This window comes from Camarhynchus parvulus, chromosome 5, assembly GCF_901933205.1.
Source record: "Camarhynchus parvulus chromosome 5, STF_HiC, whole genome shotgun sequence".
NCBI classification, from domain to species: Eukaryota; Metazoa; Chordata; class Aves; order Passeriformes; family Thraupidae; genus Camarhynchus; species Camarhynchus parvulus.
In genome coordinates, this window is record NC_044575.1 from 39,911,874 (window position 1) to 39,935,841 (window position 23,968).

A 23,968-nucleotide genomic window follows, 5' to 3' on the forward strand; every position below is an offset into this window, starting at 1 on the left:
CAGCTCTTTGTGGCCACTGTCCTGCAGGAGCCTGAGCTGAGCCTGACACCGGCAGCCTCTCCGGCACACCAGTCCTATGGCACCATGGGCAACCACCTGGAGCCAGCGGAGGATGGGGAAGATGGGGGGCTGCAGAGCTTCGAGACAGAGCTGGAGACCGTGGAGGGCGAGTACAGGAGCGGCCCCGTGATAGAGAGCCAGGCTCGCTACCAGTGAACATCCCTGCCACAGCTGAGACTGACTGTGCTGAGGGCGGAGGACGTGCCGTGGGGCAGGAGGGAGCCTTCCCTGCACTGGAGGGGCCACCTTGCTGATGGGGCAGGAGATGACAAGACTGATGTGAGGGAGAGACCCCATTGCATGGGCAGTGGCAGGAGGGTCTGATGGTCCTTCCTGCTGCCTGCACTGGCTGAGACCCCTAGTGTCCCCCTGTCCCCACCTGCCTCTTCCAGCACACAGTGGGGAAGAGGGGGTGCAGCAGTATAGGGAGAGGGTCTCTCTGAGAGGCCATGCTTTTGGGGGCAGGAGGGAGGCCCTGTCCCCTCTGAGAGGAGGAAGCAGCCCAGACAGCCCAGATGAATGTGCCTGCCACCATGCTGCCCTCTGGGTCCTCAGTGGCAGGGGACAGCCACCCGTAACCCTTGCATCTCACCCCAGCCATCCACTGCTCAGGCAGCTATCCTGCTGCCTCCCCTGCTGCTGGCCTGCAGGCTGCTGCCTGCCCCTGCTTTGCCATTCAGCAGGGACTGCTGACATGCCTGTGCTTTGGTGGAGGACATGAGTGTCCCTACATCTGCTGCCAGAGCCCCTACATGAGCACCAACAGCCCTGCACCAAGGTAGGCATCAAATGCAAGCCCAGCTCTTCCTTGACCTCCCACCCCATCTCCCCATCTTGCTGCACAATGCCTGTGCCCTTGGGCTCTTGAGGAGAAGTGAGAGGTCGAGACAAGTGTGTTTAATGGCTTTGAGGGCAGCTCCTTTTCACTCCTCTTCCCTGGCAGCACTCCATCGTGCTCATGCTCTCACTGGGGCTGCCCATGGGACCCAGAATAGCTCTGTCCTGATGCAACAGAACAGGGGGACAGGTGGAGGCTGGCAGGACCTGGACTTCCAGGTCCTCCTGGTCCACCACATCCCACCTGACTGCCTTTGTCCACAAGCTGCAGCTGTGGGATGCTCCCCCAGTAGCCACACTGCCTCTCAAGTGTGAGTCCTGCTGTGATTAGTGTAAATGTGCCATTACCTGCCCAGACAGCATCTCTGGAGTTTTCCAGCTCATCCAGAGTAGCTGTGGTGGCCTCTGGGGATGAAGGTTTATCCTCATTCTCCTCAGCTCCTCTCCCACCATAACCCACCTGGGTATGCTGGCTCCTCACTCAGCCCTGCTTTGGCCTCGGGGCTGATTTTCCTGTCCCTCATTCTCCCGCTAGCTTCAGAGCAACTAGAGTTGCCATCGTCCCAGGGCAGTGCAGGGAGGGAAAGGAGGAAGGTGCAGCTCTGCCAGCACAAGGGCTCCTGGCATGCCAAGTGCTGTCATGTGAAGGCAGATGCTCCTTGGCACTGGTTAGCATTAGCAGTGCCACTGGGAGGAGAGGTAGTGTGCCAGCTCTGGGCTGGGGGGTGGCTAAGAGGCAGCCCAGCAGTGAGAGCTTTAAGGGGGCCCTTAGGACATTCCTGTGGGGCTGGTGGATCTCAGCTCAGCCAGCTGGCAGTCCCATGGCCCCCGTCCCACCTGCACTCCTGCACGCTGGGGCGGTGGCTGCGGCACCCTAGCCACAAAGGGGCTGCCTCGGGGGAGCCTTGGGCTCAGATGCACCCTTCTAGTCCCAAAAAGTTCCCTGGAGGGTTTGTGGCCTCCTGCCCAGCGTGGCTGCCCGCAGCTCAGCTGTTCCCCTCACTGCCTGCTCCAGAAGCAGCCCCAAGCAGGGCACGGGGATGCTGGTGGCCTCTCTGAGGGTGGAAGCAAGTGCCTGCTAGTGGCACTGTGTCCTTGGGAGCTCGGGCTGCTGGTCTGATTGCCCTTGGCTGCCCCACTGCAGGAATGTGCCCGAGGTCTGTACCTTCTCGTGATTTATTGCTATGACCGTGCCTTGAATAAAATGACTTCACCCAGCTGCTGCCTGATGTCATCACCCCCATGCGTCTTTCCTGGCACTGCTTTAGGGGGAACCCTTGCCACTGGAGCCTTTTCCCACCTGTGGGCTGCTTTTGACCCTGACTGGGACATCCTGCAGATGCTTCAGTGGCAAGGAGACTGCTTGGACACATCCCCACCTCCAGAGTGCCCACTATGATCCCCTTAAAAAGAAACCCCAACATGTGGGCAGAAGCAGCAAAGTTTCAGGAGTGGGAGGGCACCTCACTGTGTCCCAGATAGACTGGCACAGCCCTTGGCACCATCCCCCCATTGGGGGTGGGCTGGGACACTCGTGTGCCTATCTTGCCCACCTTCTGTCGGCTGTCACTCCATTGGCAGAGCTGGCTCAGAACACCACCAAAGGTGCAGATGCTGCTTCAGGGTAGCACGAGGGTGGCCTGGAGCCCCTCTGGGACCACAGCAAGGGTCAGGGGCAGGAGAAGCCCATCCCATCTGAGGATGGAGCAGGTGTTCCCAAAGCTGAACTACCCACCAGCAAGTCCCAGGGAAGGGCATTAACACCATTTTGGAAGTCCTTCTCTAGATTTTGAGAGAACAGTGTTCTTTTCTGCCCTCCTCCCTCCCAAAATACACACTATTTTTACCTGAATTCCTGCTTGAATGATTTGCTTCTGGTTTCAGGAGGTTCCTCCTGCTGGCTCCTCCACAGCTTCCCTGGAGTGAGTCCTGCCACTCTGGTTAATGGCAGAGGGCAGGAGGCATGGGGAGAGCTTCCCTTTGGGTGAACACCTGGGAAATGTAAAACCCATCTCATGCCCCTACAGAGACCCCCCCACGGTTTGTAAGGAGAGGTAAACAGAGTTAACACAGGGCATTGCTGTGCTGGGGAGCTGGGCAGGAGCTGTGGCTGGGAGCTGTGATTCCCCTGGCTGCAGCTTCCCCATGCCTCACACTGGGAAGCTCACCAGGGCCTGCTGAGGGGTGTCAGCCCCAGCACGCTGCACCTGTGCCTTGAAACCCGCTCACACCCCGCTCCCTGAGTGCAGCCTGCACACAGGATCCCTCACAGCCAGGCCCAGCAATGGCGTGGAGTCTCCCACTGTGCCAGCTGCTGGCAGGCAGTGACAGGAGCCTCCCCACTGGGCAGCAGCCACAGCAAAGGGCAGTTTGTGGGAGCTGTGGCAAACCTCCCTGCTGGCACAGGCACTCAAAGATGGGAGTGCTGCTGGGGGCTGCCAGGCTGGCCCTACCCTGCAGTGCCAGGTTTGGGCTCCCACCACCAGTCCTGAGGCCAGGAAGAGTGGGAAAACTCATTTTATCAGTGTCCCAAAGGGGCTATTTCTTTAAATTCAGATCTCTGCTGCTCTCCTTGCCCTTCACAGCCCATCACACATTGTCTTTTGGAACAATCCCATCCTAAATGAGCAGCACGACTCTCAGGATGTTTTCCCTTCTCTCCTGTGCCAGGGCTGGGATTTCCAGCCTTTGGAAGATGCTATGAAGGGTTCTTTGGAAGAACCCTGGACTGGCTTCCCCACTCTAGGCACCATTCTTCCAGCATCAAGTGCCCAACTCTCACAGGGCTGGAAACCCATCATGTCAAAGCTAGAACATGCTAGAAGACAGAGCCTCCTGCATCCTCACCAGCTGCTCCCTGGGCAGGGCTGCTGGAATAACTCTGCAGTCCAGCTGGGAGGGTGGATGATGCTCCATGGAGCCAGACAGGACTTCATTATGAAGTCCATGCTCTGCTGCTGATGATGACCAGCAGTGGGTGACCAGTGGCAGGTGACCAGCAACAGGTAAGCCTGTGCTATGTCAAAAAACAAAAGCAGTGGCTGAACAACAGAAAAGGGATTTTTAGGCTGATTGCTTAAAATTCTGATTCCATTAGAGATTATTATACTTGAAGGGTCTGAGCAATCAGTAGCAGGGTGTCTCTGTTAGCCCCTCCACTGCTCACCCACTCAACTACCAGGCACAAAAGCTACAACATGCTTTTGCTGGTGGATGCTTCTCATGTCAGTCAAGCCACACTACACAAGTGCTCCCAGTGACCAATATCTCCAAAGCTAGAATCAACAAGAAACCAGTAAACTCCTCTTTGTCATCCTTTTTTTCTGGTCTGCTTGGGCCATTTATATTAAAATAAACACAAGGCATCAGAAAAGGCAAAGACTCACTGTTGGTTTTTAATAAACAGTACAGCTGGGTGTAAGAGGCACACAGACCAGTTCTCTTGGGAGTTACATAAAATGTGGCACAGAAGAGCCGAAGTCAAGGAGCTGGGAAAGCTAGAGGGAGCAGGGATGGTTTGGGCAGTAACACCCACACCCCACCCATCACAGAGCTGCCTGCTTGTCACATGGAGCCAGGAGGTGTCCCATGATGTTGAAGGCTGATGCCCCATAAAAGGGTTGCAAAGAGGACATTCCCAAACCCTCATGCTCCATACCGTGCCATCAAAGCCCCAGCTCCTCCATTCTCACTGCTGGGTGCAAGAATGGGGAGGACTTCACCTGACCCAGCTGATGGAGAGAGCCGTGGGCCAGGATGGACACCACCACACTGCAGGGCTGCAGGCGCAGAACATGGTACCATGGGGAGGACAAGGAACCTGGGGATGTTCACTGCCTGTTTCACAACACCTGTTAGCTTCCCTCCCAAACTCAGCTGGGGGGGGGTTTGATGGTGGCCCATGGCAGGGGCCTAGGAGACCTCAGTTATGTTGAGCAGGCAGCCTTCTCCTGCCCCAGAGTGGAGGACATCTGAGAATAGGAGGAATGTGTCTTCAGAACAGGACCATCTCAGACCTGAACACTAGGCTCCTCCTGTCCTGAAGAAGAAGCAAAAAAAAAGGGTGCTGCCTGTAACTGAATAATTGCTCCATGTCCTTCTCTGGGCTAATGGTGGCCAGAAACATTGTTCTACTTGTTCCACAGTGACTTCCCCATAAAGATGAACTCTTCCTTAAAGTGCTCAAGTTCAGCCTCTTCACAGAGCCCTCAGGTGCTGCCTCTCAGCAGTTTTCTGGGATTTCTTCTAGCAGATGCTGTCTCCTCATTCCTGTGAGGGTGAGGAACTCTGCAGATGGGCACTGTGAGCAGCTGGGAAGCGCTCCAGATTCTGACAGCATCGGCAGAAAGATTCCAGCTATGCTTCCTCTGGCCAAGAGCCAGAATTTCTGGAAGCTGTTGCTATGACACCTATGATTGCAACCTTCATTTTTAAGACATCTTTTCCCTGGATTTATTTTATTTTCCTAAACACAAAGCAGTAAACAGACATTGCTACTGCGGCTGTTGCTGCATTTCAGATGGCTCTAAGGTTAAACCAGCTGGCCAAATCAACACAAAGCCTTTCAGCTGGCAGCCCAACCCTGCCAACAGTAGTCTCACCTTGGGATTAATGTGACACTATTGCCTGAAGCATCCCTAGGAAACCTACTGGGTTGTGGCAACCTGACACGGGGAAAAGCCAGGGATCCCATCCGGGTCAGAGGCAAGGAAGGAAAAAGCACCAGGATTAACCATCTGGTAGTGATATATTGATGAAGGGAGAGGGGGAAAATTCTCTGCAAGGTTTGAGGACAGCCACACGGTGTGACCAGCCTTGCTCTCTTGCTGCCTTTTGACCTGGATGGAGCCAAATCTGTCACTGCCACAGCTGAACCAGGTACAGCAGCACAGGAGGACTGAGCAGTGTCAGCTAGGATCAGATAGACAGCAAATAGGATTTTGGGCAAGTAAGCCCGAGTCCTATGCCAGCTGTCACCTACCTAGGGTGGGTAGCAAGAGGAGGGAAGATGAGCAAGCTAAAACCCAGAGTAGGTACCTGGGTGTTGGTGTTCCTGAAGGAACTTGGGGCAGGGTGGCATACCTGTGCTGTGGCACTGCCAGGCTTTCTGCAGGGACATGCCCTGCCAGCCCTTAGCAAAGGCAGAGACACGCTCGTGTTGAAGGAGGATGGAACCACGTGAGAGCCCCTCAGCAGTGTGAGTGGCAGAGGCAGCCATGGGCTGGGGCACACAGAAAGACAGAGGTGGGGAGAGGCAGCGAGTGTGGTGTGAGACTCCCCGTGCTCAGGACTGCTGCATGATCAGGGATAGGGATGGCTGGCAGGACCTAGTCCCCTTCTGGGTGGGTCTCCCAGCCACGTTGCATGGCTTTTGCCACAGCACTGTAGAGTTTGCTCCAAGCTTCCTGCACCTCTGGGCTGAAGGCAGCACCAAGGCATTTCTCCAGCATGTACAGCAAGGACTCGCCGACAGTCTGCAAACCAAACAAGGAGGTGTCAGCTCAGCACCAGAGGGTGACATTCAGTCTCTTGTCTCCCTTCACCACCTTTTTTGACTTCTCCAGTTGCAGGGCACCTGCTCCTCTTCCACCAACAGCCCCTCCAGTCCCTGGCGCATCAGAGGGGGCCCAGAACTAGCCCATGCCATCCTCTTCCTCTACCCTATACTGGCCCGCACCATGGATGAGTGTGGAGTTGATGTCAGGGAGCAAGGGCTGACACTGCACATGTAACACCAGGGGAGAGGTGCACATCCCATTTCTGTGGCTCCCAGGTGCAGGTAGCTGGCCCCATCCCTTGGCACAGCTGTGGAGCAGCAGAGCTGAGCAATGCCCTGATGTCAGGAGAGTGGATCAGACTCCATGCTGGATGCTTAGGGCATGTCTCAGCACCTCAGGCTTCTCCACAGGGCACTGCTCCTCACAGAGCTGGGAGCAGCCCCACGCAGGAGCACCCTCACACTGCGTGCAGGGCTGGTGGGCATCGCTGCCCCAAACAAAAGGGACCCTGCTGCCTCTGGAGAGAAGACAAGCTAGCAGTAGGAACGAGCCAGGTGTGGGTTAGAAAGCTTTTCTTCAGCCCACCCTTTCCCACTGCATTTCTGTCCATGCTTGACAGCAGGAGAGGAGTGATCAAGGGCATAATATGGAAGATGCTTTGGTGTTACTGGCATGGAAGAAGCAGGGGCTGAGGTGCAGCAACCCCATCCCAGTGCAGACACAGAGAGGTGCATGCTCCCTTTTCCAGGTGGGGTGAGGTTTGCCCAGATGCAAAGGATCCAGGGCAAAGGCTGAGCCTGCAGCCCTGTGGCACAGGAGACACTGCAGTGTCCTAAACCATGGTCCACTTCAAACAGTGGAAATGCTTTGCTCTGATCTATCCTTTCTGCCTGGGCTCACTGGGCAAGGGCAGAAAACAAGGGGAGCTCAGAGGTGTCCCTCACTGGGGCAGTGGCACTACATTGGTATCAGCACCTTGGACAGGCTGCCCTGAGCCATCAGCTCCCTCCAGACGGCTGAAGCCAGAGGAAGGATGGGCACAGCTGAGGGCTGCAGGCAGGGGGGAACAAACACAGCCACAGCAAGACAAGGGAGAACACCTCACCGAGAAAGACTCAACCTTCACACCAACTGCCTGGTGCTTCTTGCCAAGGTTGCAGAGATACTCTTCCAGGCAGGACAAGTTCTCCAGGTGGCTCACAGCAGCATCAATCACCAGCATCACCTAGCACAGGAGCAGAAAGGCAGAATGGCATTAACAGAAAGGTTCAGCTTCCCATCCCAGAGGAAACAAAGTGTACACACCACATCCTTCCATGGGACACCACCAGAGCTGCACAGCAAGCTGTCCCAGAGGGGATAAACAGCCATGCAGCAGAGCAGTTGCAGGTAAGACCTAATGCTGATGCAGTCATTAGAACTCCTAGGACCCCAGGACAACTCCATGGGAACCCCAGAAGCTGCCAGGACCAGAAGTTCCCAAAATGGTGCAATTGTGAATAAGGCCACTCCAATTCTAAGATCAGTCAAGGTATTTTGAAGATATGGGATGGAGAGTACAGCCAGGTCTCTTGAACTGGCCTGGTAAAACACATATCATAGTCTCCCAGGAGTATTAAGAGTCAAATGGAAACAGGACAGAAAAGATTTAATGAAGGATGGAAGGAACAGACACAACAAATTTGAAGACGAGATTAAAGCCAGGGCATGGTTATCTTGGCAAAGCCAAGGGGTGATAGAATTGTGCACTGTAATTTCAACAGGCCATTTATCTCCAACAAGAGCAAAAAACTATTTCAGCTCAAGGCAATAATCTTAACTTTGCCAATAAAGAGAGGCTGGAAAATAACAAAAAGCTTGCAGCTATCAGAAGAGCTCAGTCCTGAAACAGCCTCTTAACAAGGAATAAAGAGAGGCAAGCGAAGCACCAAAGTGGTTTAAAGATGGAGCCAGGCAGTTTATGAAGGCATCTGCAAGCCAAGGCTGTGCTTTGTCCCAGTGTGGCTTCTCTTCAGGGTTCAGCAAAGGGTCTCTGCTGCGCCAGGTGTGCTGTGCATGCCAGAGCCTCTCCTCAGCATTGCTCCTTTCTGTGTTTGGGGGGAGGGGACTGTGCACTGCAGCACTCCCTTGGAGGCTCTCTGAGAGGTGCCATGGGCCTGCTGGCTCTGCAGCTGCACCAACAATCCCTCCACAGCAGCAGGTCCAGGGTAGCCTGGCCCACTGCCCAGGTCTGTGCCACCTCCTGGTCAGTGTGGGGCCAGGCAGAGAGCTTCAGTCCTCATCTGGACACAGGTGAGCTCCCTGGGGCACCTCCACAGTAGGAGAAGGATTCTTTCACTTTCACAGGAAGCAATCCACTCTCAAGATGAGGGCATAGAAATCAGCATGGTGCCTCTTTAGAAACCATAACTGCATTCTCATTCCCTCCCCACTGTTGGAGGACATTTTGTACTGGCCTTCTACCAGCATGAGTAACCCCTGCATTTACCATCTCAGGAGGAGACTTCCATGTGCTCCGTGGTCAGACACACCACAGTCCCAAATAATTGCCTAAGGGGTTTTTCCTCCATTAAGGCTGTGCTCCAGCCATGCCACAGCCCCTCTCTCACCTTCCTGATGTGATCCAGGAACTCAGGGGCAGAGAGGCACTCCTGAGGGCTGGCAAACTGCTTGCAGTTGTACTGGAAAAGGGGCAGCAGGTCAGGATCCAAGTCAAACAACCTGCAAGAGCAAGAAGGAACACCCCATCTTCTTAATTCCTCAGCTTTATTTAAAGTGCCACTCACCCCATCAGCAGCACACCCATGGCCTACTTCTGCCTCTCTTCCCACCTACTGATCCCTCTCCATCTGTAAAAGATCCAAAAGTTCTGAAAAGTTTTAGTTTGGGGCAATCCAGATTGCCTATAGACAAAAACTTTTCTGTTTCTCTAGCCCATAACCCCAGCTCTCAGACACATATTTATGGCACCTGAGAACTGGCACCCAACTCTCTGTAGTGACTTCCAGCCTGGCCCTTCTCCTCAGAGTTGGCTGTTATCTCAGCTATTCCCATTCCCACTTTTTGATGCCCTTGAACCCAAAAGTTCCCAAATCAGGGAAGGCCTCCAAGCTCCAGCAGCCATCTGGACCAAGGGGGGAATGTACAAACTCAGCTGATGCCCCACTCCCCAACACCATCACCAGCTCCCATCTCCTCTCCCCCTGCCCCCTGCCCCATCCTCCCTTGCCAGTGTATTTTAGGCACGAAAGGGACTCAGTAGCAGCCACCCAGGTAGATACAACTGGCCACCAGTAATTCAGGCAAGACAAATCAGTCTTCTCCTCATCCTGCACATTGAACTACTGCACCCCTCTCCCCCACATTCTTGTCACTGCTCTAGTCCTGCTCTGGGAGATTTGGATCCCTCTTGCTCCAAAAGCTGCTCATCAACTTTCCAGCTGTCCTTTGTAAACGACTTTTCATTTATTTTTCCTTTTTTCTCCTCACAAAATTGATACATTAATCTGCTGAGGAAAGGCAAGAAGCTGGGTATCAGCCATTCCATCCGGCGCACCATTTCCTCTGCCCTGCGACTGAATCCCTCCCTGGAGGCCAGGTCTGTTCCTGGGGCTGCACAGCCCTTCCCTGGTGCGCAGCCCTTTGGAGGGCAGAAGTCGCGGTGTCAGGCGGGGGATCAGCGGGCAGGAGCGCACAGAACCTGCCCGCCGCTTCTCTCGCTCTCCGTCTCCGCTGGCAAAGTTCTCATTGCCGAGGGACAGGGAAGGCAGGGCAGCAGCGCGGAGCGGAGCCGGGCCCTGCCCCACCGGCTGCCCCACGGCTCCTGCGGCTCCCCGCGGGTCCCAGTCGCGGGAGGGGAGAGGGGCCGGGGTGGGAGCGGGCCGCGAGCCACGCCAAGCACAGGGAAGCGTTTCTGCCCGAGAAGCGGAGCCCGTCCATCCCTCCCGCACGGGTCGGCGCGGCCGCAACCGGGGCGCGGTGGGCGCATCGCGCCGCTCACCTGGTGAAGAGGACGAGGCCGTGCTGCTCGGGGCTGCCGCTCAGCCGCTGCCAGCTCTCCCGGATCAGGGCTCGCTGCCCGCCCGACAGCGGCATCCCGCTCTCCATGGCGGGGCGGGAGCCCTGCCCCTGCCGCCCGAGGCGAGGCGCTGGCACCGCGGCTCCGCGGGCGGAGGGGCCGGAGAGCTGCGGCCGCCCCTCGCTCGCTCCGCCGGGAGCGGCGGCGCTGCCCCCGCGCCCCCGCCACGGCCGCAGCCGCGCTCCGCCCGCCGGCACCGCCGAGCCCGCGGCCGCTCCGCTCCAGCCGCGCCGCCCCGGCCGGGAAAGGGAGATCTCACCGCGTGTTTCTCACTCGGGAGAAGGAAAGAAGGAGGGATGGAAGGAAGAAAAAAAAAATTCGAAATGCCAAACTTCCCTATCCCGGGCCCGCGGGGCAGAGCAGAAAGTTCAGCAGGTTCACGGTTGACATTTGCCGTTGCCCTGATTTTACAAGTGAAGCAGGAGGGCAGAGCCGTGCCAGCGAGACCACCGGGACCTGGCCACCTTCGCTCACCATCAGCACAGCTCCCTCTGAGCGAAACTTTGCCTGGGAGGGCCCCAGCGATGCTCCATAACATCCTCTCGCTTTTGGCCACTTCCACTGAGACCCTGGCTGCCACACAGCCACCTGCTGTCTCCACAGACAGATGCAGTCTAGACACTGCAAGGTACGTGTCTAATTTAAGGCTAATTATGCCAGCTGAAGCAGGCAAAGTTGTTAATAACAGATAAGCAGACATGACATCTTTGTCAAATGTGTTCAGGATGTACAGACTCTCTTTGCTGTTCAGACACTGCTTAATTTGGCCACAGGATTTACACAGAACAGAGAACACAAAGTAAGAAATGGCAAATGAGGTCTCAAGCAGCACCAGGGAAGTCAGGAAAGTTAAGGTTTCAGAAGGTAGAGCAATGCAAAAGTGCAACTATTACTGAAACCATCACAGTCTGCACCAAAATGACAATTGTGCTGATCTTATTACAAGTTCTGCGTCTGTACATCAGACTTATTTCTGGTAATCAGGAGAAAAGACAGAAGCCTCCGACCCATCCCAGAGGCACATTGACTAAGAGTAGGCAGAAAGAAGGTTCTTCTTGTGGGAGAATTGAAAACATTCCCTGGGGGGAGACTCAAAGTTCAAAGACTCAATGTTATGTTCTCAGCTGCAGCTTGTCTCCCAGGGGCCTTTCTCCTGTAGAGCTGGAGTGACAGCATTGACTGCAGTGACAGCAGGAAGCCACCTGAGATGGCTCTGCAAGTGCCAGAATAAATTACCTGTTTTCTCAGGATTTTGAGACCTCACATTCTCAGTGCAGACCAGATAAGATGCTGGGCAGGAAAAGCTCCACATGTGTTAGAGGAAGCTGAATAACCCTGTCCTGATGTTGTGCACTCAAGTCAGAACGGATGGGACTGAGGAGTCAGCTAAAACAGCATCTTGGCTGTGTGGTTTCAAAGGGCATATTCCCACCGGGGGCTGATGAGAAGTCACTGCCGTGATAACCGCTGAAGCGGCGAGGAGCCCGAGAGGGCAGCTGGGAGATACAGGGTTAACCCGAGCAGGGCGGGGACCAGCCCGGCAGCGACACCGCAAACATCAACCTTCAGCTGTCCTGCGGCTGCAGGAGCGAACCAGCAATGAGCACGGAGTGTCATCCTTGGTCATCTGTGCAAAGTACTCTGACATTTCAGCCACTTGTCACAGGCACACAGCCGTGGAGCTCCACAGAGCTGGACGGTTCAGCCCGGCCCTGCTAACGATAAAGGGTAGAACAGACAGGCAGTGGCGTGGTGCCAGGGTGCTGGAAAGGAGCATGGAGAGTCATCCCAGGCCACAGGATACTGAGGAGAAGAGTTGAAGCACATATGTGCAGTCACAGCAGCAACCAAGGCTGATTGCTTGCCTAAGAACATTTTGAATACATTTGGAGCTCGCTGATAGTGAAGGAAGAGAAACTCCACAAAAGCAAGTTGTAGTTAAGAGTGATCAGTTCCTGAAGATTTGTTGGGATGTGGGACACCTTTGCTCCCATCCATATAGGGCACCATATCAGCTACCCTATCCCAGAGCAAGAACAAAGTACAGGTTCAGCCATTGCTTCTGACAGAAAGGGTGTCTCAGACAATAGCAGTGAAGCTGGAATGGCAAAAGAAAATGGTGGCTCTTGTCCAAAATGATGTCCCTGGACCTTCCCTCTGTGCTGCAGGTAGCAGCAGAACACTCACAGGCAAGGCACAAGTGTCAGAACAGATCAGATATAAGGGCAGCAATGAGAGGGCTGAGACTGATATGCCTTCCTTCCATGGAAAACAGGAGTGCCTCAACTGATGAAAGGGGCAATGGTCTGGCCATATCCCCACCCACCTGTTGGAACCCAAACTGGTACCCAAAGCCCACACAGGTATGACACACAGTAGAGTCCAAGAACTCTTCCCTGCACACCAGCAACAGCTCCTTCTGAGCAGGATACATTCAGGAGCAGTTTCCCCATCTCCCCTGACTGTCTGAACAGTGAATCCATCCATTTGCTGCCTTCTGGCACTGATACATCTCCACTCTCTTAAAAAACCCAGTATTTTTTCCCCTGTGACAGCATAGGTCTTCCAGCACAGGAAGAAGGAGCTGCAAGGAGGGACTTGAGAAGGGAGACAGGGAGAGCTCAGGTATAAGAAATGTTCAAAGCACCATTCAAAGGATTGAAAAGAGCGAGGGTTTGGGAGAAACAGTGCTCTTGCCTGTGTGCAAAGCAGCTTCTCCCTTGCACTTATGTGGCTGTCAGAGTTCCTCCTGCTGTCACAGCACCAAGGTGCTGAGAACACAAGTTTGGAGAGGATTTCAAGTTCAAGGAAGCAAACAAGAAAACCTCTCTTCTTGTTCCAAATGCTTTGTGAGCCTTCAAGCATGAGAATCTCAGCAAGAGGTTGAGCACTGCAATGCTCTGAGGTCTGAGGGTTTCCTGTGATGGTTCCCAGCTCCCTTGGATCCATGTACCTAACCTGGCAGTTCAGCTCTTTTCTGAGCTGCTCTTGGATTCCTGCAAGACTGTCCCAGGAGCTCTCAAGAGTGAAGAACAACCAGGTCAGCAGCACAGACTGCTCCATCTGTAGGCCACTTGAAGAAAGGGGAGGGAGGTTTTTGGAGAAATTCACTGAGATGCAAAGAGAATGATAATGCTCTTTTGTGCTTTGGGAGAACACAAATTTATCATATTTTGAGTTTGCACTGGGTTTCATTATTGTAATCTACATCCACTTTGAATTACAGTACCAACACTCTTTACCTCCTTGCCAAGTGTGAGCTTTACTTGTTCAGTGCCTCAGTTTACCCACATGGAAAGAAAGTTGCCCAACTTCATAAAACAGAGTGAGAGAACTAGGAGTAAGCTCACAAACTGAGCCCAGTCCCCAGCCCAGCACTCAGGGTTCACAGCCCCTGAAGAACAACCCTTCCTGCCCAGGGAGGCCCTGTGTGCCTGGCCCAGGGATGACTGCTTTGCCCGTGCTGCTGTGGCACCATCAGTTTTCATCCCAGCTGCTGCACTAACAAACCCATATCTCCCTTTGAACTCTTGCTCATTTCCAATTCTACATCTATGAGTGTTCATAAATAATGACACTCTGATCTATCTGCCTCAGGCTCCCTGCTCACTTAGGATACAGACTCCTGGGTTTGGCTAATCCCCTCTGTTTCCTCATTTCCCCAGTCTCAAAGCCAGATCATGACAGGTTCTCTTTTTCCCAGACTCCCATCACCTCCCATCCCATCCTTAGATGGGGGCAAAAATCATGCAAGTTTCCCAGAATCCTTCTCAAGCAATCCCTCAGGCCATGGTGTGGCACAGCTCAGTAGCAAAGCCAGTCACGAAATATGGTTGCATAACAAGAATCAAAAGTGATGCAGGTGATAGTCTTGTCCATAAAATTATTTAGATGAGCTACAGAGCTTGCTTGCTGTCACCATGACTGTGGAGAGAACAGGGCAGCACTATCACCCTCAGTGGTGGGGATCTGGGCTAAGAGGAGAGGGACAGGCAGAGGGAAGATTCAACAGTAGAATAAAACGAAAACTTCTTTTGAATTCAATTTGCTAGACATCCCCAGCTTTATCTTGAATATCCTGTGGCCAGCTAGGGAATATTTGTACAGGCAGGTGAAAACAGTCAGGATGACCAGAAATAAAGTGGTGAGAAAAGTCAAAGGGGATCACATGGAGCTGTTGGACCAGGTCTGGCGCTTGCAGATGCTCAGACCTTACCCCAGATGTTATTTACCTTGGGCTCCCTAGCACAGTGATAACCCAACACCAGCAGGCTTCTTCCAAGAAGCAACCTCTGCCTTTTGTAAGCCTCTCTGCCAAGGTGAGTTCAAAGAGTTCAAGCCCATGTCAGTCTTGACACAAAAGCTGAATTTGGTCATAGGACACAGCTATGCAGCTGTGTGCACCCCAAGCTGGTGGAATGCAAGCAAAAAGCTCTCCAGCCTCATTAGCTCAACATGGTGCTCTAGCTAATGTGCCTGGCAACTTGGCAAGCATTGTGTTAGCACAGTTACCTGGCTTCTGTCCTACCTGGGGATGATGCTCATGGTCTTGGATCTTTCTCCAGTTGTCCTTATGCTTCTGGACTGGCTCATCCTTCAGCTGCTGGAACATCATGGCATAAGCTTGTAAAAGAATGCTTTGTTCATTGTGAAGTCTCCTCTGTAGTTTCCCCCCTGGATATCTTGTTTCAGAAGCACTACTGGTCTCTCAAGTGGTCATCGATCGTCTTCTCTCTGATCTCAACTCTCTTTGTTCTCTCCCTCCTTGCAGTTTTAATTGACACTATTGATTAGGCCACCTCTTATAAATGTTTGACCTACAGCAGTTGTCTCCAGGAATAGCATTTTTGATATGATCTATTAAAACAAAGATTGTGTATTTCACTGCACCCATTCCTTCATGTCAGGGCTGTGCCAGCATTCCCACATTTCAGCTTTGCACTCAGCCATCTGGTCTCAAAGCAAACCCCATGTATTATTCCTTCTATGTGTGGGACATTTCTGGCCTGAGACTTTCTCCTCCTCACCTAAGCCATTACAGCTTTGGGACTTTGTCAAAAATAATTCTCCTGTTCAGTAAGGAATTTTTCACCTGCAAACGGCACTGCTAGGTTCACCACTAAACTATGTCCCCAAGTGTCACATCTATGTGGTTTTTGTACACTTTAAGCTATGGTAACTCCACCACTTCCCTGGGCAGGCTGTTCCAATGCCTGGCCACCCTCTGAGTGAAGAATTTTTTTCCTCATATTCAATCTAAACCTGGCCTGATACAACTTGAGGCCATTTCCTCTCATCCTGTCACTTGTGACTTGAGAGAAGAGACTGATCCCCACCTTGCTGCAGCCTCCATCCAGGTACTTGTAGAGAGAGAGAAGGTCCCCCCCATAGGTCCTTCTCCAGGCTACACATCCCCAGCTCTGTCAGCTGCTTCTCACCAGAGCTGTGCTCCAGATCCTTTACCAGCTCTGTTGCCCTTCTCTGGACATGCTCCAGTACCTCAATGTCTTTCTTGCAGTGAGGGATCCCAAAAGTGAACACAGGATTTGAGGTGTAAGTGCTGAGAAATGGACAATCATTGCCTTGGTCTGCTTGGCCACACTGTTTCTGATGCATGTCAAGAATGTACCATCTTAATGCATGTTCACATTATCAACTGATTCCCCCGCTTCTCAGCTGCTTTCATTCTCCACCTTGTAATGGAACAGTTATTGTCCCCAAAGCACTGCAAGGCACCAGCACACTGCCAGGGTGTGACTCAGCTGATCCAACACAGATGCTTTCATAAGGACACATAATCTAAACTCCCATTCTGGTCAATGGAGAAACCCAGGTACCTAAGAACCCCTCATCCTAAAATACATGGTGAAAAAAATAGGTCAGGTGAATGAAGCCTTAAGACTAACTTTTGTCAGCTGCATGACAACAAGATGACAGGCTTTGGATGCAATATAGAGATAAAGCAAGGACTGCAAGAAGGATAAAAATGGAAAAGCAATTCACAATAATTGTAATGCTTGTCAGACTTACACCCATTCTAGAAAGCACAAACTTTCTACTTCCAGAAAATGCACTACATGGTCCAGAGCACAGTCAGTGGTGCTGTATTAGAAAACAACTCCAACGTGTACAATCACAAACCTCAGATGTAAACCAAGCAGCAGTGGTAGGTGTAGCAAAGATGAAATCCATATGATTTCAGCATATGGACCTCAGAAGACTGATGTTGGAAGACATGGTATGGATTGGGAAACCTTATAGTTAACCAAAGCAAATGAAAAGGAGGTCATGGGAGATTGACGGCCAAAGGAAGCAACTTGTATGGGAAGTTTCTATTTGGTTAGAAAATAAAAGATTAAGAAACAGCTTGAAGACAGAGCACAAAATCTATATTAAAACACGAGGTCATAAAAATGCCTCATTCTTGTTGAGGAAGAGATAACAGGGTTGTGGCTGGAATCTAAAAGCCTACAAATCTGGTAGGTTCAAATCAAGTGCAAATTGCAATCAGTCACCACTGTTCACCCATGAGATCACTTACCTGCAGAAAGAAGCCATTCTTCCTTTGGAGGGCAGTGAGAAGTAAAGTTTTACTTCAGATATTATCAGCACTTTGCAAACAGTACTTCCTTCTTTTTTGGTCATCTCCCTGTATTCTAGCACAGCCTCTGTATCAGCAGTCCTCCCTTCCAGAACAAAGCCCTGATCAGACAATATCCAAAGATCAAGCTGCACTCTGTGGAGCAATACAAGAAGTCAATAGGGTCTTCAGTGACCATTTAATAGCCTGTTTCATCACACACACAGGCCACAGTCCAGTTTTAGCTGTCCTGGCTGTACTTCAACAGCCCTTAGAACACATCCAAACAGTCTGGTTGGCTCTCCTCCAGCACTCATCTGGGCATCAACGTGTGGTCCCAGGTAAGGTGGCTTTATTTTGGTTTTTCCCATCTAGTTCCACCCCAAGCAACCCCTTATTACACTCTATTCCAAAGTATATCCCAGCCCCTCCCTACAGCCTCATATAAAGCCAGATTCTGATTTTCAGTGTTCCAATTTTATTACAGATTCTCACATTTAATTCACAGTAAGGGCCTTATTTGTACAAAACTGTGCACCTGTCTGGTGTTATGAACACTCGACTGAACATGACTTAGAGAAAAATGCTGGGTTTCTGAATAAAGTGCTTGACCTGTCAAATGAAGTCTTCATAGGTAACCTATGAGAAGCTTGAGTAAAATACCCATTAAACCTGACATATTATACATATTGACAATTTACCACATCTTTAATAGAGAGAAATAAACCTGCTTTGACAGACAGTACTTTATTCTTTTCCAAATGTACCTGTTTCCCTTCCTGTTGTGCTTACTAATACACTGCTTGGATTACAGTTAAATCTGATCTCCTAGAATTGCAGTCCAGCAATACTTGGCTACTAAAAGCTGATGTACATCATCACTATCCTAGTTGAAATTTTCCAATGGGCCCATTTAAAGTTCTTTTGTTACTTCAAGCATGTATGCGAGGAATAAATGAAAGGGGGACAAAACCCACCCCAAAATCTAGACACAAAGAGATTGCTTTAAAGAAGAGATATTTATTACAAAATTAAATTCCAAATTCTACCTCATTTTCCATTATCACCTGTACAAAACACATTTATAGCTCAAGGGAACATCCCCCCATCCACACCATATGGTACAGTAATTGCACCATTGTAGTTAAAAGAGTTCAGTTCAGACAGATGCACACACATCCCCTGGCATTAGTAAGAAAGGTTCAGGATATAGAACAGAATTACCAAAGAACCCCTCTCACTGCTGCTACAAACTCTTGCTCCAAACTCTTAGCCAGGGGCAAGCTCTTCAAGGATGCCTCTAAACCCTGTCTCTTGTAAAACACAGTAAGCTCACTTGGCAAAGTTTTAGAATCAATTACAAATTCAGCAGGAGTGGTATCTATGCTAACATCTGATAGCCACAGATATTATTTGTGTTAACCATAGCCCTTGACATTCAAGTAAAGAGCATAAAAAAGTTTACAAAAAGTGAAGCTACTTGCGACCAACCACACAAGCAAGGTCTTAGTACTTTAAAGAAGATAGAATTTTCAGTCCTGACTGCTTGCAGCCAACAGCCCTGCCCCAAAGAAAGTATGCTATGGAGATGGTGTTCTTATCCTCAGCCTTCCTTTCCCAGCAAGGAAGAGCCGTATGTTGTTCTAACAGTCCCCACATTTTTGCTTTCATGACACACTTGCCCATGTGTGGGGTCATGGGGTCACTTGCTGTAAAGGGGAAAAATAAATATCTTACCTCTATTCCCCAGCTGGCAGAGACACAGGGGACTTCTAAGGAGGTTTTCACATTGGCAGCAGGATCCTGAGAGGAGGAATCAGTGCTTGTGCACACAGTGCCAGCCCAGAGGGTTACTCAGTCACAGCATGGAAGGGAAGCTGCTAAGTGTGGCAATGCAGAATTTCAGGTGAATGCCTTGTGTTTCCACAATAGCAGCTGGTTTGCTCTCAAGTCCCTTAAAAACAATTCTCTGAAGGCTTCAGGAGGGACAGAAGGGAACTATCACATAACACATTTGTTTACCTTTCCATAACAAGGCTGTGGTTTTGCTCTCAGACCACGTGACAGGTATTACAAGATGTCCTGTCCTACCCCTTGCTGAAGCACCTGTATGAAATGGATGTATAGCCCAAAAATTAGGGGAAGCAAAGACATGTTCTGTACTTTGGGCATTTCTCAAGAAGGAAGATATAAAAAAATATATTCTGTCAATGCCCTTTGTGCATCAATCAGCCTTTGCAATCAAGATGCAAAAAGAAAACCCTGTGCAGAATAAAGAGTGGTGGTGGCTTCCAGGGCTGCAAACAATGGTGGTAAACAGTGATGACACAGAGTCCTCACCTGGGCCAAGGGCAACCTTGGCACAGAAATCTCCATTCAAATCCTCCTCACAGTCACATCTGTGTCTCATAGCATGAGTGGTCCAGTTCCTGGAAATAGGCCAGTCCCTGCTGCTGGAATAGATGTCCTGAAACAACTGTTAGCAGAAACCTTTTAAGATGGATGGATTGCCTAGGATAAAGCTAGATGAGCCCAGAGGCCCTCTATCTATCCTTCAGAGACTGAAGAGTTGAAAATAGAGTTTACACACAAAAAAGAATTTGAAGCAGGGAACGTGGCAGCCTGCAGCTTTTTGTGATTTGAATCCATGGATACAGTTTGATGAAATACTTTGTCAGCGATAAAAGCAGCCCTGTCAAGCAGGGTTCAAAGAGAGCAGCTGCTCCAGAGAACAGCACCTCTGGCCCCAGAAAGCACCGTTAGCTATTCCCATTTGACTGGAGAAGAGGACTAATGAACAGTTCTTAAAAAGAACCTGAACTCATTCCACAAGCACAATGGGTAAAACTGAGCCAAAGCAGCCCAAATTCCATCCCAAAAACAGAGTGCCTTGTACCCATTGTCTCATGTCTGTACCACTTATATATTTCAAGACAGAGTCAGGAAGGGAATGCAAATTATTGTATTTTACTGACCTCATAAAATACCAATTACTATTATGTTTCAGTAATGGCCTGACAGATTTTGTTTTAAGAAGCAAATACTGAAGGTCAAATTCCAACAGGAGTAACTTTTCTCCTAAAAGAAGACAGAGCTACATCAATGTACACTTACTTGAAAACCCAGCCCTTGGAGTCCAGAGAGTGCAGAGGAAATGTCTGCCCTCTAGTCTTCAATGTAGAACTTTCAATCCTTTTAACTCCAGATCAAAAATAAAAATTCTGCTGGAAGTTGCTCCCTCTTGTGGAAGAGCTAGATTTTTTTTTCACTGTATCCCTCCAACCACTTACCAGCACACAAGACCTAAGAAACAGTCTCAATGTCAATCAAATGCTCTCAGGCAAATTTCTGAAATGACAATCCTAAAGAAAAATAAACCTTTTGTCTGTGTTGAAAGAGAAGCTGGATTTGTGCAGAGGAAAGTGGGATGAGAGCACTAAATTTGCCACCTTCAGCACTCAGCTGCCAATCCACATCCAAAAGATTATTAGTAATAAAGGATGGAGGGATCCTAGCCAAGAAACAGACTAGTTCATCTTCCTCAGGCAACTCCTACAAAACTGACCCCTTAATAATAACTGAAGAAACCAAGGTTATTGACTCAATTTTTGCACTCCCAAGGTTTAATATGATGAATAAAGGTGTTACAAACAGTAATTCCAAAACACAAGCTTCTTAAGATTTTTTTTTGTTGCTAATGCTAAGGGAAAGTGTGTAATTGTATGTGCTGGAAAAAAAAGCACTTTAAATCATAGCTTTTGCCAGCTCTTCTGGAAAATCCTCCCCATGACAATGGGACTCCCTTAGGGAAAGCTCATATTGAGGACAGCAATGTATTAAGCCAATAATCTCACCAAGAGGTTGGTGGATCACATGGTTACAAGGCAGCACTGCACTGTCTGCCTTCCACATTGCCAACAGTTAACAATTTGCTGCTGCTGTCACTTCTGAAGAAGTTTGCAGCCTTCCCCCACATCCTTCTTGCCTATATATCACCTCTGTGAATTCCTGGCTCATGCAGGTAGGAGCACTTCCTGCAACAACAAGTGGAAAAGAATCATCCAACCCAGCAGGTAATTATTGCAATGGCTTCCCACCATGTACAAGCAGCAGGTGATCAACTCAAAACCTTTAGAATCAAAAGCACAGGTCCATCTCATCTGAGCTAGTATCTCTAGGAGTCAGTTTCTGGACAGATGTGACACACCAAGCCAGAGCCTTACAAAGCAGCTGCCTTGCTGAACAATGCTGTGGATCTCTACTAGAGAGATCCCAAAGCAAGTCTGACTGGAGTGTAGCCCCCACACAGAACAACTATGCTAATGCAGCCCTTCCATGTGGTAGGAAATGGATTGGAATCCAAGATTTGATAAGAGAAATAAATGCACAGTCCATTTTTAAAGGTAGACACACCCACCTGTTACTCTCCCTCTACCTGTAATTTTGATGCAAGGCTGTGAAGCAAAGCAAGAACTCTGAAATGAAAGGCATGAGTTCATTGAAACATACATAAAAGAGTTTTTCAAATCTTACTTCTTGAGATCGGAATACAGCTGTGATCTAGGTGTCATTCACTTGGATACTACAAGGTAGCAACTTGAACTGTGACAAGAAATTGACATTGGATGAAGAGTAGGAAATGGAATAAAAGAAACACAGACAAAAATAGACCTAACACAGGACAAAGGCACCTGATAAATCAAATTCCACTTTCTTGGAAGAGGTGGATTCGACATTCAATGGCTCTTGACACTTCACAAAGAATTTTTGCCTGGCCTCACATTTCCTTGTAATTTGATGTTCAGCAGTCTAGAGAAGGAACTTGTTCAATATGGGAACACTGAGCAGATACTTTGGCACCAGCAGCCCATTTTGCAGATGCCACATGCATTGAGATGCAGCCTTCCCCTGAAAGCACAGGCACTGGCACTGAAATAGCTGGGAACAAAAGCTGAATGACAGCTGTCTGTAAGATTTCCAAGCTATCATTACAGTCTCCAGTACATCCTCATGCTGGTCTCCACAGCATACTGGGGCTGAAAATAAACCACCTGTCCGTTCTACTGTAATTTCCTTGGCACCTTCAGACAGAACTGAAAGAAGCTACAAAGAGCTGAGCTGGAACAGTCTGGCCCTGAAAACAGGCCTGCTAGGTGAGTTGTAGAACTGATTAAAGGAGACCAGAGAGAAAGGCAGTATATAGGAATAAACAGTTTCCATCTCTGCATAGGGCCTGGGAGACAGGCAAGGCACAATGGCTCAGGAGATTTCAAACAGACCCTTTCAGTCAAATTTTAAAAATCCAGGGTTAGAACAAAAAACCTTCAGACAGCCAAGGCAGCTAGAATGAAGGTCCCCAGATACCTACAGTAAGCTTTCAAAAACCTCATCATAAGAAAGGTTGTTAATCTTGCTAGAAGTCCTATAGTGCTTCAGACTGTAGTAGTGCTTAGATGACAAGAAGGAAGACACACGCACAAAGTGCACATGTAACTGCAGACAGCCTCCAACTTGTATTGGTCTGGCTGCTGGAATGCCACTGCTGTTGGACTAACACATACTGCTTCAAGGAATTGGCATTCAGGCAGCCAGCTGTCCATTAATATAACATAAGGATTCAGGACATGAGCCTTTTAATTTAAGGGGACCTTGTCATCCTCTGCATCTTCCAACACAGGTAGTGCAAACAAATGCCAAAGCAACAGGGTTACTACACCCAGAGTCCTCCAGAGAGGGCCTTTTACAGTCATGTCCTCAAAGCACCAGAATCAGCCTGGCATGCAGCAGATCCCATGTTTCTGATCCACTGTTCCCAGGCTTCCTTTGCTCTAGAATTCCCAGGAGTCCATCCACCGGAGCCCTGCCATGGGGCTGCTTGGGTGGGAGGCCATGGGTCCTATCATCCCATAGGACAGGGGATGGAAGAGGTAGAAGCTGTGGAAAGAAACCAAACACCCATCAAACACAGCACAGTTTTCTGTTTCAAGAAGTTCCCAGCCTATGGGACCTTTGTCTTTGGACTGCTCTAAGCTCTACTGCTAATGTCTGCTGAACCCAATAGATACATAGCACATAGTTTTATCAAACGTGGTATTTTCTCTTAGAATCTGAAAAAACCTACAGTGATAAACAATTTGCCTGTATTTGAGGAATATGTCACCATCATTGGGAATAGAACCACAAACCACTGATGGGGAGGTTTGGAGGAGAACAGTGTTCGCACTGTGTGCTGCAACAAAAGAAAGATTCCCTGCAATGGAAAGATGCTCTGTAACGCATTACAGGGACACAGATGCTGAATCTAATCAAATTTGAAGGTTTAGGACTGAGCTTGAGGATGTCTGACAAATTCAGCAGATAAGAGAAAAGGGAACAAAGGCTAAGGATAATTAACAGGCAGCAAAGTTTCTACTGACATGGCAAGTGTTACACATTCCATTACAGCTGTACTCACCTGTACAGGATGAGCAGAACCAGTGCCAGGAATCCACCTCCATATACCTTTCTAGCTGTAGTGCTGGGTGACAAGAACCCAGCACAGAACTTCAGTAGTGCATCCCAGGTGATTCCTAGGAGAAGGAAGAGGTATAAGTCAGAAGAACAGAGCTGCTGTGTTCACAGACTAGGCTGATAAAACTGTTAACACCAAAAGACTATGTCAATTTTAAAATTAATTTGCTTTCATAACCTTTAGAACCATAGAGATTGTTATGTATCAGCAAAGGTCCTTTTTGTCCTATCTTTCCATTTGAATAAATACAAAAGAGATCTGGGTGCCAGATGCTAATGAAGTTGGTATAAAATCACAGGAAAAACTACCAAGGCCAAATTATAAACAGACATGACAGAAAGGTGTTGGCAGTAAACAAAGAGGGAAGTAACTTATACACAAGAATATATAGGAACAGTGAAACA

At 49.8% G+C, this 23,968-nt stretch overlaps 3 protein-coding genes across 6 annotated transcripts in view; 1 reads left to right on the plus strand and 2 right to left on the minus strand.

Annotated features, from left to right (window-relative positions):
- Positions 1-2,114, plus strand: part of TMEM63C (transmembrane protein 63C) — a 32,088-nt gene extending 29,974 nt beyond the window's left edge. For all 4 annotated transcript variants that reach the window (XM_030950087.1, XM_030950086.1, XM_030950089.1 and 1 more), the window contains one exon: positions 4-2,114. In XM_030950087.1, coding sequence (XP_030805947.1) covers positions 4-216 — 213 coding nt within the window. In that variant the 3' untranslated portion in view covers positions 217-2,114. The remainder of the gene's footprint in view (positions 1-3) is intronic.
- Positions 2,115-5,324: 3,210 nt separating this feature from the next.
- Positions 5,325-10,539, minus strand: NGB (neuroglobin). Its single transcript, XM_030949470.1, has 4 exons — positions 10,396-10,539; positions 9,005-9,116; positions 7,501-7,620; positions 5,325-6,371 (listed from the first exon to the last, which is right to left on the minus strand). Exons 1-4 carry the CDS (start codon positions 10,500-10,502, stop codon positions 6,225-6,227), a joined length of 486 nt encoding a protein of 161 aa, XP_030805330.1. The 5' UTR covers positions 10,503-10,539; the 3' UTR covers positions 5,325-6,224.
- Positions 10,540-17,241: 6,702 nt separating this feature from the next.
- The window catches only part of POMT2 (protein O-mannosyltransferase 2), a 28,400-nt gene continuing 21,673 nt past the window's right edge, over positions 17,242-23,968 (minus strand). The window contains exons 20-21 of the mRNA XM_030949469.1: positions 23,508-23,622; positions 17,242-22,987 (exon numbers count right to left, since the gene is read on the minus strand). Of these exons, the coding sequence (XP_030805329.1) occupies positions 22,882-22,987; positions 23,508-23,622 (221 nt within the window). The 3' untranslated portion in view covers positions 17,242-22,881. The remainder of the gene's footprint in view (positions 22,988-23,507; positions 23,623-23,968) is intronic.

Excerpts from the sequence above, each read along its gene's own strand:
- NGB (XM_030949470.1), bottom strand. The coding sequence starts at position 10,502 with ATGGAGAGCGGGATGCCGCTGTCGGGCGGGCAGCGAGCCCTGATCCGG. Across the intron at positions 7,621-9,004 it reads TCCTGGATCACATCAGGAAG|GTGATGCTGGTGATTGATGC; the intron begins GTGAGAGAGGGG and ends CTCCTGTGCTAG. Across the intron at positions 6,372-7,500 it reads TGAAGGTTGAGTCTTTCTCG|ACTGTCGGCGAGTCCTTGCT; the intron begins GTGAGGTGTTCT and ends TTTGGTTTGCAG.